This window comes from Arvicola amphibius, chromosome 3, assembly GCF_903992535.2.
Source record: "Arvicola amphibius chromosome 3, mArvAmp1.2, whole genome shotgun sequence".
Classification (NCBI taxonomy): Eukaryota; Metazoa; Chordata; class Mammalia; order Rodentia; family Cricetidae; genus Arvicola; species Arvicola amphibius.
In genome coordinates this window covers 29,855,659-29,871,960 of record NC_052049.1, presented here as the reverse complement: position 1 = coordinate 29,871,960, position 16,302 = coordinate 29,855,659, and the positions used below count along the sequence as shown (strand labels likewise).

General features: G+C 43.4%; 1 protein-coding gene across 1 annotated transcript in view; it reads left to right on the top strand.

Annotated features, from left to right (window-relative positions):
• Ccl28 (C-C motif chemokine ligand 28) overlaps positions 1–12,732 on the top strand; it is a 28,339-nt gene extending 15,607 nt beyond the window's left edge. Inside the window, exons 2-4 of the mRNA XM_038323218.1 lie at positions 3,008–3,134; positions 10,138–10,304; positions 12,287–12,732. Of these exons, the coding sequence (XP_038179146.1) occupies positions 3,008–3,134; positions 10,138–10,304; positions 12,287–12,303 (311 nt within the window). The 3' untranslated portion in view covers positions 12,304–12,732. The remainder of the gene's footprint in view (positions 1–3,007; positions 3,135–10,137; positions 10,305–12,286) is intronic.
• Positions 12,733–16,302: the final 3,570 nt, after the last annotated feature.

The following is a 16,302-nucleotide window of genomic DNA, read 5'->3' as shown; positions in this document are numbered from 1 at the left end:
ACTAGGGGAAATGTTCATTTTCCTCTCTTGAAAAATGGAGTTGAGCAGAAGAACGAATGCTTTTCTATCTCTTGCATAGTTGTATTTCAAATACAGTTATCAACCAGAATGCATAGTTTAGAAGTTATTGAGGACTTTTCATGAATAGCCTTACATAGATACATAATTAACATATATTTGGGGAGTCTATGTGTGTCCTATTTTTCTGAGGATACAAAAATACATTAAAATGAAGTTCACTTATTCTTTCCCCCCAAATTTGCATTTGCATATATTAATTGTACAGTGATGTCTTTCATCATGACATCTTCATATTTGCATATACTAATTATGCAGTGAGGTGATTCATCATAACATCCCCATATTTTGATCATATTCACCCTATCCCCTTGCACTTCTGCTAATCCTCATCCTCACCCTTCTATTTTCTTGTCTTTTTGTGGCTGCTGTCCTTGGTTATGACTCAATGAACTTCGTTAGGGTTGTTGTTTATAGGACAATGGGCAGCTTACCCACCCACTGGCTACCCCACTTACCAGTGGCTACCCCACTGAAGAAAGTGTCTCTCCTCCCCCCAGCAACCATTAACTGCCTATGGTCCTCTGGGAAGGTGGGACCTTGTGAACCCCTCCCCTCAAATGACAGGATGTTAATGGGCTTTCTTGGACTTTTCTGTAAGTTATGGGCATTTATACCTGAGCATATCCATGTCTATAACACATCTTTTATTTCACTCAGATGTGGCACTGTTTATTTAGATACTGGTGGACATTATGGGTAAGTTCTTGGAGGTCTTTCTTTTTTACTGTAGCTGCTCATTGAAACAAACTTTCCTCTCAGTGCTGTTCGGTGATATCCCACAAGTTAAGGTGTGTTGTGGTTTATTTTGTTTATCTCAAGATGCTTTCTAGTTTCCATTATGATCGCTTCCTTAGCTCAAAAGTTGTTCAAGTGTGTGTTGTTAAATTTTCTTGTATTTATTAGTTTTCTTTTTTCATTGTGGTCATACCTAAAAGGTTATTGAAATGATTTCAATCTCCCTAAATATAAGATTTTTTTCTGTTACCTAGCATGTAAACTATTTTGGAGACTACTGCGTGCAAAGAGAATATGCACTCTGCTGTGGTTGAAGAGAATGTTGTGTGTGTACCTGTTGTGTACATATGATCTAGTGTTTCCTGACAGACCTCATATATCGACGATCTGTCCACTCATGATAGTAGAGTCCTGAAATCTTCTGACACTAGTGTCTGGCTATTTGTTTCTCTCTTCTGGCTGTCACTATTTGATTTATATGTTTAAAGTATTCTGATAGTATTGCATATATGATATGTATACATATATATTCCCAATAAATTATTCTTTTGTGAGTATGCATTATTTCCTAATTGAAATATTTATTTTAGCCTATTTTAGATGAACTCAAAAGTTTTGTCATAGCGAATGACTATGCACCTGCCCTTAGAACTTGTATAATTCTTTGAAGGACAGAATTCCAGAAATAGGGCCAGCAAGATGGCTCAGTTGCTTGCCCCCAAGACTGGCAACCTGAGTTTGATCCCCAGAACCAACTCCGAGAAGCATATTTACCCAGGCCAGTGGGATTGTGTCCGATGCATTTAGTTCCAAATAGCTATCACCACAGGTCTTGAGTGGGACACACTACTTCACTTATTTTTGCATCTCCCGTTAAATAAAATTACGTTGGAAACCATCTAACTGCTAAAAACAAAAGTATTTTATTTGATGATCTAATGAGCAAGTGGGTAAACCAATCAATGGTGGCAAAGTTTTGATGCCTAGAAAAGTAGTCACATGTTTTGAATTTCATAGTCAGTCGCTTTCCTTCCCCCAAAGCTGCGGATAGACCTGCACTTCCGTGGGTTAGACATGGACACACAGCTCTTCCCTTAGCCCAAAGGCAGTTAATTCCACGGCTTAGGGGTCTACATGTTCCATCCAGTTGTTGATTCCTTCGGAAGCTCGCTTCTCTTGTGACGCTGCCACCTGCATCGCTGCTCAGTATGAATCTTGTGTCCGCCATTCAGCTGGTGAAACAGAAAGCGTGGGGAATACTGCGTGTGGCGTGGAGGAGTTTGCAGCTATTTTAACATGAGGACTGCGTTTTTGTATTTGTGCTGTCTTTGATACCTCATCTCTTGACAGCGTAAGCTCACTTCAATGTCACCGACCGCTCCAGTTATCCCCCGCCACTTCATCCTCTTCATTATCACTACAAGATGGGTTTTCTTCTATCTTTATCGAACAGTGATCCCCTCTCCACAAAAGCTAAGCCTCCTCAGACCGTCATCTGAGGATCTGGTGACGTCAGTTCATCAGCTCCTGAGTTGTACCTGCCAGCACTGGCCTTCCTGGCTTACTCAGTTCAGAAAACACACCCTAACTGTGCCAGGTGCTTTTGTCTCCATTTTTTTTTAAAAAAAATTTGTTTTTATTTTGTTCTGATTTTTAGGCAGAATATCACCATGTAGCCCATGCTGACCCCAAACTAGGATAGTCCTCTTACCTCTTGTTCCTGAGTGCTAGGGTTACAGGTGTGTACCACCATGCTCTTGCTGATGGTGGTGGTGCTGGGGAATACATCGGCGACCTCACACTCGGTAGGCGAGCCAAGTCTTTCTACCAGCAAACTTCAAGCCTTCACCTGAGGCCCATGAGGCCTCTCGTTTTCAAAATGAACTAACTGCACAGGGCCATCACTAACTCCACCCTCTCCATCCTCCATCTGCAGCCCTTGTCCCCTGTCATCGTCGCTGGCTGCAGCTTTTCGTATCTTTCACCTCTTTTATCCCTTTGCCTAGATTTACATGTTCTTCCTCGTAATACGGCTTAAGTTCTAGAAGGTCAAGACACGTGCTGTCTTTGCGTTCCTGAAGCCACCAAGAAGCACTTGCTTGAGTAGGCTTACAGCGTTTCTCTGGGATCTTTAGGATGAGGGAAAGTCGGTGTTCTGCAGACTAATGTCGCGTCCTCCGCTTTCTTGTAGCCATCCTCCCCATCGCTTCCAGCTGCTGCACCGAGGTTTCCCACCATGTCTCCAGAAGGCTTCTGGAGAGAGTGAACGCCTGCAGCATCCAGAGAGCCGACGGGGACTGTGACTTGGCTGCTGTCATGTGAGTGTTGTTCAGCGAGGATGTGCCAAACTGAAGGCTGATGATGATCCCCTTGGTGAACAGGGGCCAATACTTTACCTGCCGCACAACCAACACAGCACTCAAACGGGGGTAGGGAGAGTAACTCTCCTGTCTTTTGGGCGCCAGGCTACCTGGAGTAAACACACAATCCCTCTGTATGACCCGAGTCCTGGGCTCGACCTTCAGCCTCCCAATAATGCTGTGTTGGGGTTAAATGTCCTCAGTCGCCAAAAAATCATGAGTGGCTTTACTAAGCAAAACAAGGGAGAATCGAACAAAAAGAACAAAATAGCAGTCAGCGATGACAATGTCCTTTGTCAAGGCTTTAGATATGCTTTTTCTAAAAGAAAAGATTTATTTACTTATTGATTTTGTATATAGTGTTCTGCCTGCATGTATGCCTGCAGGCCAGAAGAGGACGCCAGATCTCACTACAGATGGTTGTGAGCCACCATGTAGTCGGGGCAGTTGAACTCAGGACCTGTGCTCTTAACCTCTGAGCCATGTCTGCAGCTTGTCACCGCTTTAAACTGTAACTCTCCCCAGGCAGGAGACGGCTGCTGACACTTTTACTCTCTGAGTTCAACAGGAATTATAATCTAAAAGACAAAGTGGCGATGTCTGCACTTGTCACAGTACTGCAAGCAATCCACTTGCAAATGCCCTTGTCTGCTTTTGATTCTGGAGTGTTGGTTCATGTGCAACCCCTTGGCCCTCCCACCCCTTCCACTACACCTCAGAGTCAGTACTGTAGGTCGACAACAGCAGTCTGAGGGGAAGGCATAATTTATTTCCCTGTCACGCGGGAGAAACCAGTGGACAAGGTTACAGAGTTCACCTGCTGTAGTATTGCTGGCAAATGGTAGACGCGGGATTCTCACACAGCTCTCTTGCTTAAGAACACTATTTCTTCCAAGGTCATTCAAAAGGAACAGTGGAATGTATAGCCTGTAATCTTAGAGGTCAGGAGGCTGAGGCAAAGGGGTCACCAGTTCAAGGTCAGTCTAGGTCACATGGTGGTAGCCTATCTCAACAAAAACAATGTTTCCCCCTTATCTCCCTGGCATGCTGGGCTTAACACTACTTACACATCTGGGTGATGGTAGTGAGACATTTGGCATTATTTCCTTTGGACTATAGAATAACATCATTGCCTATGCCCAAGCTCCTGAGACACTTTTGTTCTATTAAAGTATTAGTCAGTGATTATGTACTGAGAACTGTTCCATGGACAGAGGATACAACAGAGATCCAGTGGTCTCTGCCCTTCTGGAGTCTTTAAGGAACTTTTTATGCAGCTGGGTTTTATAGGTCATCCTATGATTTTCCTTAGTCTGGTAGTTTGAAACATTTTTAGGATTACATATATACACACATCACAAACACACACATCTTAAGAAAAGGGGGAAATATATTGCTTAGCTTGTATCATAAGCCCAGTTATTGCTATTTTATTATTAGAATTGAGAAAATGAAGGTTGAGGATTTCTCTTGCATCTTTTCAGAGAAATCTACACATCATGGAAGTTGAGAAACCCTGATCTAAGACAAGAATTCTAAAAATGGCATAGAAAGAGTTCATAAACCATTGACAGACAATCTTCAGATTAGGGGACTGTGAAGTCCTTGACATTTGTTTGTTTTTTCGAGACAGGGTTTTGCTGTAGTTTTAGAGCCTGTCCTGGAACTAGCTCTTGTAGACAAGACTGGCCTCGAACTCACAGAGATCACCTGCCTCTGCCTCCCAAGTGCTGAGATAAAAGGTGTGTGCACCACCACCACCCGGCTGTCCTTGACATTTTTACGTGTGAACCGGTAAGCAGCTCCCAAGCAGAAGGTCTGGTCCATGAGTTTTATAAGATTTTCAAAAGAGTCAAAGACTAATGAAGTTTTAAAGCTATACTTGGGGTCAGATGCTGAGGAGCAAACAATCATTTGCCCAAGATTAAGTAATCTTGGGTGACTACCAAGGAAAACAGAGGGTAGAGAACTCTCTCCGCGTCACCTCTGTTTGCACTGCCCTGGCTCCATCAGCTTGGATGATTTGATCATTGGGAACCAGTGTAATCTGTGCCATTCAGGGCGCATACCATAAGGTGCCTTCTTCTAAGGGGCACTTAAATCCCTAACCTTTGGGAGATCTCTGAGCGAGGGCTTGAATATGTCCCCTACAGACTTACTGCTGAGTGACGGCTCTGCAGCTGGTGGCACTATCCTGGGAGGTTCAGTAAACTCTAGAAGGTGGGGCCTGCTGCAGATAGGGCCTTGTGGGAGGAACTGGGTCACTAGGGGTCCGACTGTGTCCCCATCCCCTTCCTCCCCATCACTGGTGGATGTCCTGCTTCCTGTCTATCACAATGTGAAGAACCCCTTCCAGCACATAGTCCCACCGTCATGGTGTTCTTCCACAAATGCTTGGAGCCAATCAGTCATGGCTGAGCCCTCTGAAACCACAACCCTCCCCTAAATCCATCCTCTAAGACTAATAAAGTATACTTGATTGAAATAGCAGTATTTTAATTAATCTTAATAAATATCATTGGTAATAATTGGAGAGTCAAAAATACACAGATGGTTGATAGCACCTGGAAGCATCTGGATGCTTGTTTTTGTGTAGTTCAGCACCTAGTCTGCTGAACTAGATTGACCAAGCTTGTCTTTGCTGCTCTGAGAAACACCAAACTCCTAACTGTTCTTCTCAAGTCCTTCCACGTCACTGACGTAGGCATATCTGTCATTTCAACCTACAGGAGGCATAACAACATTTACAAGGAAGTCTCATGTAGAATTAGGAAAACAGACAAAGTTCCTGCGGGTATTTAAGAGACAGCATCTTGAGAACACTATGAGTGATGGGATTGCAATTTAGGTGGGGATTGATAGATGTCAGAGATCTTAAAGGCATAGGAACAAAAGCGATGTAAACCCTTTCTTATTTGCTGTTTTTGTCCTTCTCTGACCAAAATGCCTGACAGAAACAATGTGGTGGAGGAAAGATTTATTTGGCTGATGGCTTTTAAGTGTTCGAGTCCATGGTGGTAGTCAAGACATGGCAGAGTCCTTAGTGGGAGGTTGCGTGTGGCAGAGGCTCTGCATGTCACGGTGGATGAGAAAGCAGAGTGAGATCAGAACCAGGAGCCGGGCCATGGCTTTCAAAGGCCAGTTCCACAGCTTCCCCAAAGAGGAAAACAGTCAGGGAGCAGGCGTTTGAAACTTTAGCTAATGGAGAACATTTCAGGTTCAAACCATAACATCCTCACTTTGAGGAGGAAAAATGTAATTGAAGAATTAACCTTTAGGTTTTAAAAATGGATTATTTTGTTTTGCTTTTCAAATTAATGTATTTTTTAATGAGTGCTCTATCTGTATGTACACATGCCTGCCAGAAGAGGGCATCAGAACCCATTATAAACGGATGTGAGCCATCATGTGGTTGTGGGGGAATTGAACTCAGGGACCTCTGGAAGAGCAGCCAGTGCTTTAAACCACTCATCGTACCAGTCCACAAAGTACTAATTGTTAATGAAAAGGAAATTATAAAGCCAATCTCTGCTTTTAAACATTTGATTTATAAACATACAAATTTATAAATTGAACCCTGTGCTGATAAGCATGTTGAAAAATACAGGGCAGTTATGATTTGGTTCCAAAATAAATACGAGTTTCCCATGGAGGATGCCAGCTACAAGCTGCCCTGCAACTGTGGTGCCAAGCACTGCTTTTGCTGCCCCAGATCCTCATGTGCCTGCTGCCATTGCACCCTGGCCTGTGGCTCCCTGGTCTCTCAGTGTCTCACTCCTACCTTCCTCTTCATGGTGGACGTGGGCATGTAGCGGGCAAGAGCCCTGCCTCCAGCCCACCCAGCCATCGGCTCTTTCCTGCCCTGGGGACCCAGGATGTAGATATTGTAAAAAGGTTTCTAAATTGCTTCTTTTCTATCTACTTTTTTATTTAAGAGAGTGGGGTCCCAGGCGGGAATCTCCCTCACAATAAAGTCTGTCAATGTTTGGGAAAAAATTAGATTTTTTTTTTATATTTCAGTGGTTACAGATCCTCTCTGTTGTGTTTTCTAATACTCAGCCTAAGAAGTCTTATTTTCAAATGATTTTACTACAGAAGCATACCTGAGTTTGTCCAAAATGTAGTCACTTAACCATGACCGCATAAAAAGGCTTTGAGATTTGAGACCAGAAATGTGAAAGCATCGCTTGTATTACAAATGTCACACCCAAACAGCATATACTATAAACTACAATTAATTATTTAATTCATAAAAATTAAATTATCAATGATCTCAGTAGACTCTTCCACTCCATTTTCTGCCTGGGAATAAGTCCTTTGTTTCTGACCCTATAAATAAATGATCATTGTACTTTCCCCATGCCCAAGACAGCAGTTTGCTTGTTCCCAGCCCTCTACCCAGACTTCACTAAGGAACTTCCGGAAACAAATGAAAAGCTGTTATCTTTAGCAGAGGCGCAGGTTCCTTGTACTTCACGGAGATTATCTCTTAAACAGAAATATGTTTGTTATTGTCATCCACCCTGCAACCCCCACCCCATGGAGCCATTCGGGAAGTTAGAATTTCTCAGGAATAGTTTTGTAGTGATGCTCCGAGGAAGGTGAGGGGGGGGGGAGAAATAAACTTCAGGGAGCAATCCCAGACATAGTCTCCACAGGAGACCACAGCCCACACTCACTGGAGAGGACCACAGCCCACACTCACTGGAGAGGACCACAGCCCACACTCACTGGGGAGGACCACAGCCCACACTCACTGGGGAGGACCACAGCCCACACTCACTGGAGAGGACCACAGCCCACACTCACTGGAGAGGACCACAGCCCACACTCACTGGGGAGGACCACAGCCCACACTCACTGGGGAGGACCACAGCCCACACTCACTGGAGAGGACCACAGCCCACACTCACTGGGGAGGACCACAGCCCACACTCACTGGAGAGGACCACAGCCCACACTCACTGGAGAGGACCACAGCTCACACTCACTGGGGAGGACCACAGCCCACACTCACTGGAGAGGACCACAGCCCACACTCACTGGGGAGGACCACAGCTCACACTCACTGAAGAGGACCACAGCTCACACTCACTGTATTTTTTTTTTCTTTTGAGGCAGGGTCTGTTTATGTAGTCATGGTGTCCAGTCCAGGACCTCTGTGAATCAGGCTAACCTTGAACTCACAGAGTGCTGGGATTGAAGGCACATGCCACCACACCCTTGTCCATTGGACTGTATGTACGGGTACCCTTCCTGGGTGAAGAATCAGGAAGCCTCCCTGGTTTCTGATCTGGAAATTCACAGTGGGGTGAGCTGGTGGTACTATTAGGGATTATGAAACTGGGGTGACTGAGGGAGTGTGGAGGATGCTACCTACTTCCTTTCTCAATGTTTCCTCATCCCGAGTGAAAGGGCAATTAGGAGCTAGCTGAGGTTCAGCATGTCCTACTCCTGAGGATTCCAAACACCGCCAGAGGATTGTATTCAACACTGAGCTCTCCCAGAGCCGGCCATGAAACAGGCTTCCACGTGGTGGTTGTTGTCTGTTCCTTTAGCTCCTACACTGTTCCGCCTCTAGGCTCCTCCTATGGCTTCTCCACGCGAGCTCGTCTCTCTCCTTTGGGCGGGTAGGAAGGAGCTGCAGCTAGGTTTTTACTTTTTCTAGCCCCGCCGTGCTAGAAGTTTTCTCCCACAAGAGCAAAGCAACTAACTGGCCGCTGACAATCAGCACTGATTGCTAAGTCCCCTCGATGTGAGGCACTTGGAGAATATAGAGTCTTCTATTAGGATGTCCGCTCCTTTCAGACTGATTTTCCTCCACAGTCTGACTTTCCTACGCTAAAGCCCACCCACGCATTTCCACGCCCACCCACGCATTTCTACGGTTGTCTCCTCTGTTGATTCCACACATTATCTGATAATGGTTTCTCTTGAGAAAAATAGCAACCTGTTCCCCGCCCCTTCCTTCATCTCCCCGTGACTATCAAGCTTGAGGGTTTTCGTTTATCAGGACACAACTATATTATACATGTAGATACAGCAGGATTTGCCACAGTTCACCAGATCTGCCTGGCACCTAATGGAGAATTAAAAGTCACACAATTTTTAGTAAGAGAAACTCTTCCAGTTACCCCAAATTGTGAGGGCCACCCCCTAAAAATAAAAACAAATTCTGAATTGTAATTAGAACTACATTATATTAAATCTTATTGGACACCAAAATATTTTAATAGATTTTTCTATTGGCCAAATTTGACTTTAGGTCTGTAATGAGTTACTGCATTCCTATTGTAATAGGGGCTTTTCAAAATTATGTCTCAATTCTTCCTCCATCAAGATGTAATGTTTCTTCAGTAGGAGAAGTGAAACAAGTGCTCAGACAAAAGACATGGGAAATTAAGTACCCAAAGAGGCATATGAACAGAAGAAAGAGGATCGTCAGCCGAGGGGTCCAGACAAGGGGGTCCAGACAAGGATGTGCCTGAGATGGGCCAGAGGGATGAATTGGTTTTGTTGGATGAAGTTTGAAGCGGGAAGAGAATTGTTTCCCCTGAGTTTGTTACTATGTTTTCCTCCCTTCTCCTTCTCCTCCTCTTCATCCAATCTCCCCTTTCCCTCCTCCTCAGTTTAACGCTCTACTGACACTGAAGACAGCAGACATCCTCTTGGTGCTCCACTTGGTGTCCCTAAGAATGCAGTGTCCAAAAGTGGGGGCTGTCTGCAAGTAACCAGTTCTTTATACAGATGTAATTCTTTCGTTTTTGTTTGTTTTGGAGGCAGGGTTTCTCTGTGTAGTCCTGGCTATCCTGGAACTCCCTCTATAGACCAGGCTGGCCTCAAACTCAAGAGATCCACCTGCCTCTGCCTCCCGAGTGCTGGGGTTAAAGGCGTGCGCCACCACCCCTGGCTTGTACTTGTAATTTCCGTGAAGATTTTTTTTTTCTCATTTTCTTGGCAGCCTCCATGTTAAACGCAGAAGGATTTGCGTCAGCCCGCACAATCATACGTTGAGGCACTGGATGAGGGCCTCACAGGTGAAGACAGGCAAAGGAAACCCCTGCCGTAAGAGCGACAGAAAGAGTCACACCCCGAGGAAGCACGGAACACAGAGCCACAAAGCTCCAGGTTAGAACGGACACAAGACCCTACAGGGAGAATGCCGCAAGTGAACTGGTCCATAGTTGGTCATAAATTTGCCCCCTGAATCTTCCTTACGGACACCCCATGGTGTTTTGTTTTGCTAATGGATGGTTGTGGGTAAGGATGTAAGTTTAATGGTAAAGCACTTGTGCAGCTTGGAAGGTCAACCCTTGGCACCAAAAGCAAAGATCAAACAAAAATGTGCACAGGTGACCAATGATATACTCAACTGAAAAATTAAATGAAAACATGAAATTCATCTTTATACACAAAATTTAAAGGGATAATAGTGATAGAATTCTTCTAACTTTTAAATCTAAGTTCTCTGGTCCTACCGAGGAGCTGAGGATTGGTACAAGGATTATGTACATACCTGCCACCTACATTAGTCACTGTGAATATTTTCTCTCTCTTCTGTTTGTTTGTGTGCACTGTATATACATGTAAGAGGTTTTTCACTAAACCATCTGAAAAGTTGCAAGCCTGACCTTTGTCTAGCCCACTTACTGTTACTGAAGCATTTCTGATTAGGTAACTTCTAAAGAGTACAAGTTTATTTGGCTCAGGTTTCTGAGGTGGGAAAGCCCGAGAACTTGACCCTAACTGGTCAGCATCTGGGAGGACCTTTACAATGAACCTTAATGTGACATGTGGCAAGACTGCCCAGTGTGCTAACTGGATCCTCTTCCTTTTCTTCTAAAGCCACTAGCAACATCAGGGAGACTACCCCCAGGCAACCTCATTTAACCTCAACTAAGGTTAAATTTAAAGGCCCATCTCCAAATGCCAACTACATAGAGATTTAAGGATCAAGTTCCAATACATAAATATCTGGAGAACACATTCAGACCATAGCAACGCTTCAGCTGCAAGTTCTTTCTCGAATTATCACTTGGTATCACCCAAGAATAAATACATTTTCCTAAATAATCACACTAGCCATTTTATACCTGGAAAGTTAGAAATTTTGTATAGTCTATACTCGTTTCTTCCCTTATATAATTTTTCCCATCCAGGTTCACATATCGCCATTCGTTTTTATGTTGCTTTAGTATTTTCAATATAAAAATGTCCCTCAGGCTTTTTCTTTCCTCCCTTCCTTCTATTCTTCCATAGCCTGGACTCTTTAAAAGAGTAAAGCTCAGAATTTGCTGCACATTCCACGTTCGTGTGATTGGTCATCATGATCATCTCAAACTCCCCCTATGGGTCTGCACCCTTCTTGTTTCCTTTGTGGTTCTGCAGCATCGTTTTCTAAGTAGAAAAGAGTCAGCCAAGTGGCACTTCGAGGTTTGAATGGCTACGACCATGTTGTAAACTCGAAAGCTGAAGAAGAAACTCTGCCTCACTGCCTAGAACTTCTCTCCCCTGTTGTGGTTCTCAGAGTAGCAGCAGCATTATACATACAGAAACTGGCTGACCCGGAACTAGTCAAGTAGACCATGCTGGTCTTGAATTTACAGTCATCCACCTGTTTCTGCTTCCAGAACAGTAAGATTAAAGGCATGTCCAGCCACGTGGCTCTAGAAGCCAATTAAAAAAAAAAGACAATTCCTAACCCACTTCCTCCATGTGTTGTGAGCTGATTCACACTGCGAAATTTAAAGTAAAGACCTGGTAAAAACTCATTTCCAAGGCAACCATTAGAACAGAGTCAGTTTGTTAGGTGTCCTCAGTGTCTTGGGCAGACCCAGGCAGTAACATAACTAGGATTACTTAGAGGTACAAATGAAGAAGTGCTAGACCTGATGTCAGTTAAAATATTAACAGGTCAGCCTTTGTCTAATGCCCCTCATAGAAACCGATGAAGTGTGCAGTTTCTTTAGGCTCACCAACAATCCTGAAGCTTTGTTTGGGTAAGAAAAGTGGAGGCTCAGAGAGGTCAAATGACTTGCCCAGCATCTTATAGTAAGAGGCAGAGACAAGCTGTGTCCAGATGACTGGACTCTTACTAGTTTTCCCCACAGCCCCAACAGTGGACTGAGACATATGGAGGTGGGAGAGGACATCTATCCCTGCTGTTCCCAAAAAGATGAGGAGACACATCTCATTGATAGCATTAAAACCTCTGCCACCAGCACTGTGGGTGAAGATTATTGGCAAAAGCCACTTTCCTAGACCACATGGGCCTCGACCTGATCTGATGCACTTTGATGTATTCCCACAGTGGAGGAAACTACAAAATATTAGTCTTTGGCTTGCAAAATCTTTTTCTTCAGGTCCGTCTTTTGAATCTATCGTCGGATTTTATCGGGAAGTATAGCATTCTTTGATAGCCCAACTCTGGCATGCCTTTGGCAGGCAACCCTGAGGAATAACGCCACTGTCATTCGGCATCATCAAAGTGCGGGTCTAAGTGCCAAAGAAAGCAGCACTAAATTTACAATTGTAATAAAACACAATAACACAAAATCAGAATGAGGCTCAATAGGCATGTTGAAAGTTAAAATGAAAACCATTGATCTTTGAGTCTTTCAACTAATCATTTGAATCATATAATTATTGTTATATTTATTGTTATAATTATCATTATAATTCTTTTATTTCCACTTGTAACTATCATCCATAATTTGATACAACTTGGGGTCACGACAAAAGACAGTATGAGTGATGTATTTTAAAAGCTGATGGCTGTGGCTTGGGTAAGTGTCCTCGAAGGCTTGTGTATGGAAGGAAGGCCTGTTCTTCCATACTCGGTGCTCCTGGGAAGCAGTGGAGAATTCAGAATGTGGAGTCTAATGGGCAAACTCAGGTCGCTGGGGTGTGTCCTGTCTTGGTTTCAGAGCACCAGAAACTAAGCAGCTTCTTTGGCCATGTCTTTCCACCATGACATTCTGTCTGTCCCAGGCCCAGGGGTCACGGAGACCCAACTGATCGTGGACTGAAACTTTTGAAACTGTGAGCCGAACGAAGCCTGTCTGCTGTCTCAGTTGATTTGTCACGAGTATTTGTGACAGAAAGAGACGGGTTTTACCGTAATGTGAGCAGTTAAGATTTGGTATCTGAAACACTAAGTCTCTTAGAGACTGCTATGTGCTTAGTGAGATATTATCACTCTTATACTGTGTACAATATTGTAAGTACTGTTACTATATCACAAGTTACTATAAGTCACCCAGTTTAACCTATAAGCCTTCCTTTTTAAAAATGTATTCTTCTTATACTTTATTAAAAATTATACATTTTATTAAAAATTTTTCCATTGTTTTCTTTTAAACAAAAGAGTTTAATTTTGCACGCTGTTCTTATTCCAAGACCTGATTAATGTTTTTAAGGCTTTTTTTTTGAGGTTTTAGTGCTTTCAGGGGATTAGTATCATAATTTCAAATGAAATACTTAAAGTGTCATCTGTTTGTGGATTTTAAGTGTTATCTACTGCCTTCTATGCCCCTTCCTTTCTCCCTCCTCACCCTAGTTGATGACGGTTTTTTTGTTTGTTTGTTTTTTGTTTTTTGTTTTTCGAGACAGGGTTTCCCTGTAGTTTCTAGAGCCTGTCCTGGAACTAGCTCTTGTAGACCAGGCTGGCCTCGAACTCGCAGAGATCCGCCTGCCTCTGCCTCCCGAGTGCTGGGACTACAGGCGTGCGCCACCACCGCCCGGCTTGATGACGGTTTTATTGCCGTTATTTATAACCTTTGACTGTCAATCTACCTCCCATTCGTTAGTGCACTGACCCTTCCTCTTTTCTTCCTACTCTCCTTCCAAATTCTGCCAGCTACACTTGCATATTTATTTCTATGTATGAGATTGAATACTATAATTTCATAGCATAATAATTGTCTTTGTGCTTTAAGACAGGGTTTCCCAATCCTGACGATTCTGACAACTTGGCTGGATCATTCTTTATCCAGAAAGTTCTCTTATATAAATCCCTTCTATTCTTGTTTTGGTGAGTCACTCACTTGAAGTCTCAAGGCTGCTCGAAAAGGCTGCAGAGACTTCTGTTTGTACCTGAGAAGTTGTTCGCTGTTCTACAAGTGTAGATAACTGGGTTCATATCCACTATAGGGAGGGTGTGTTCGTCCATTTGAGCAGCATCTCTGGTGCCTACCAACTAGGTGTCATCCAAATGTCTCCAGTGGTTACCGGATGTCTCTTGGACAGAGGGAGAAAAAAATTAGCTTTTCTCCAATTATAAACTACTAGCTTTAAATCTAAAGTGGATTTTTAAGTAGAAAGACAGCTGAACTGAAGAAAGCTTAAGATGACCCCGAGATTTCTTACCCTGGTAGACACATATGGCATATTGAGGATTATCCGGGTGTTGCAATGAAGGTATTTTGTGGCAGTAACTATGGTCACAGATCAGTTGACATTAAGATGGGGAGAGTATCTAGGCAGGAATGACTAAACCACTGGAGATCTTTAAATATCGGTCTGAAGGTCAGAGACAGGGAAAATAGAGAAATTCAAATCAGAAGGCATTCAAAGATCTTGGGCTCATCATGTTGTTTTTGAACAGGGTAAGAACAAATTCCTAGACAGCTTTAGAGACCCCCAAATTCCCAGAGGGCTTCTGTCTAACATTCTGCTAGATTTTACACGGTAGTAATTACTGTGTGCCTACTTTCTCCACCACCATCAGCTGGGCCTGGTGGGTGTTCCAGGTGAAGATTGCTACAGACTGATTCTGTATATATAACCTGTATATATATATATTCTGTGTGTGTATATATATATCTATTCTGTATATATATATATATATATATATATATATATACATACAAAACAGTGGTGTCCTCTAGAATATGCAATGGGTGAGTGGTCAGGATTGGTTGGAAACAGTCAATCCATCCAGTGGGCATTCTGCTGGTGTTGGTTAGAAGTCTCCTCCAATGGAAGATTCTGGTCAGGGGTCCTCTCCTGGTGCGATACATCTTCAGTCAAGACATGTTTGTTACAGTGCTTTGGATACTGCTGCAGAGAAAGCTTGCTCCTGGGAACTTGGCTGAAAGTTGTTCGCTGGAAGGTTGGCCCAAGAAATGCTTCACCACAATGCTGGCCTTGGTGCAGCATTTGAAATTCAAGGCACTGGAAGGATGTGGCTCAGAGAGCTTACAGCTCACTCACCACCATGCATCCAAGTCATTCCCACCACAAGAAAGTATACAGCCAGCCCGGTGTGTCTTTATGTCTTCTGTTCTTTCTATGTGTCAGCTTTTGTGTCCAAACTTCCCTTTTCCTATAGTGACACCAGTCATTCTGGATCAGGGCACACCCCATCGACCTCATCATACATCTGCAAGGACCCTGTTTCCAAATAAAGTCACACCAGGAGGAACTGAGGGTGAGAATTCCCCACGAGAATTTGGGTGACTGCAGAGACACAGAGACTCCTGTCACAGGGAGGTCGAGGGAAGTGAGAATGGAGGAAGAACTTAACTGAAATGTTCCTCATCAGGTGGTTGGCATTACCCTTCCTGTGCCACCTGCTAGTGAGAAACTGCGAAATTCTCCTTTGGAGATAAGGGCAGGTACTTCTAAGCTTGTGGCTACTGCTCTTTCATTGTTGAAAGAGCAAATGGATGCTCAGGAAACTCATCATATTTAGGCACATTGAAGTCTTTTTTAAATCTCATGAACAGAAAATTAACCACTTCTTCCAAATAGCAGGAATTGCTCTTTTGTTTTGAATACCGTCAAAAACTAGAAATATTAGAAATGCTCTATTTGTCCTCAGAATGACCCCAAAAGTCATTTTCCTTTAGATGCTACAAAAGGAAAAGACCAAGGCCAGAGGGATTAAACAATTTACTCAGTTGTAAAACAATTTACTTTTAAGTGGTAGAGCCTGGGATCCAGCCGAGGATTTTGTTAGCACTAAAACCTGGCCCATTTCTCTGTATATCGCGTACACTGTCAAATGGTTTCCAGCTGGTTTACAAACATTCTGGTTAGAGACCTAAGAAAGTATCTCTGTAGAATATCCCCATTCCTGCCAGGATGGCTACAGTATTAAAAAGTGGGGACTTTTAAGACAAAA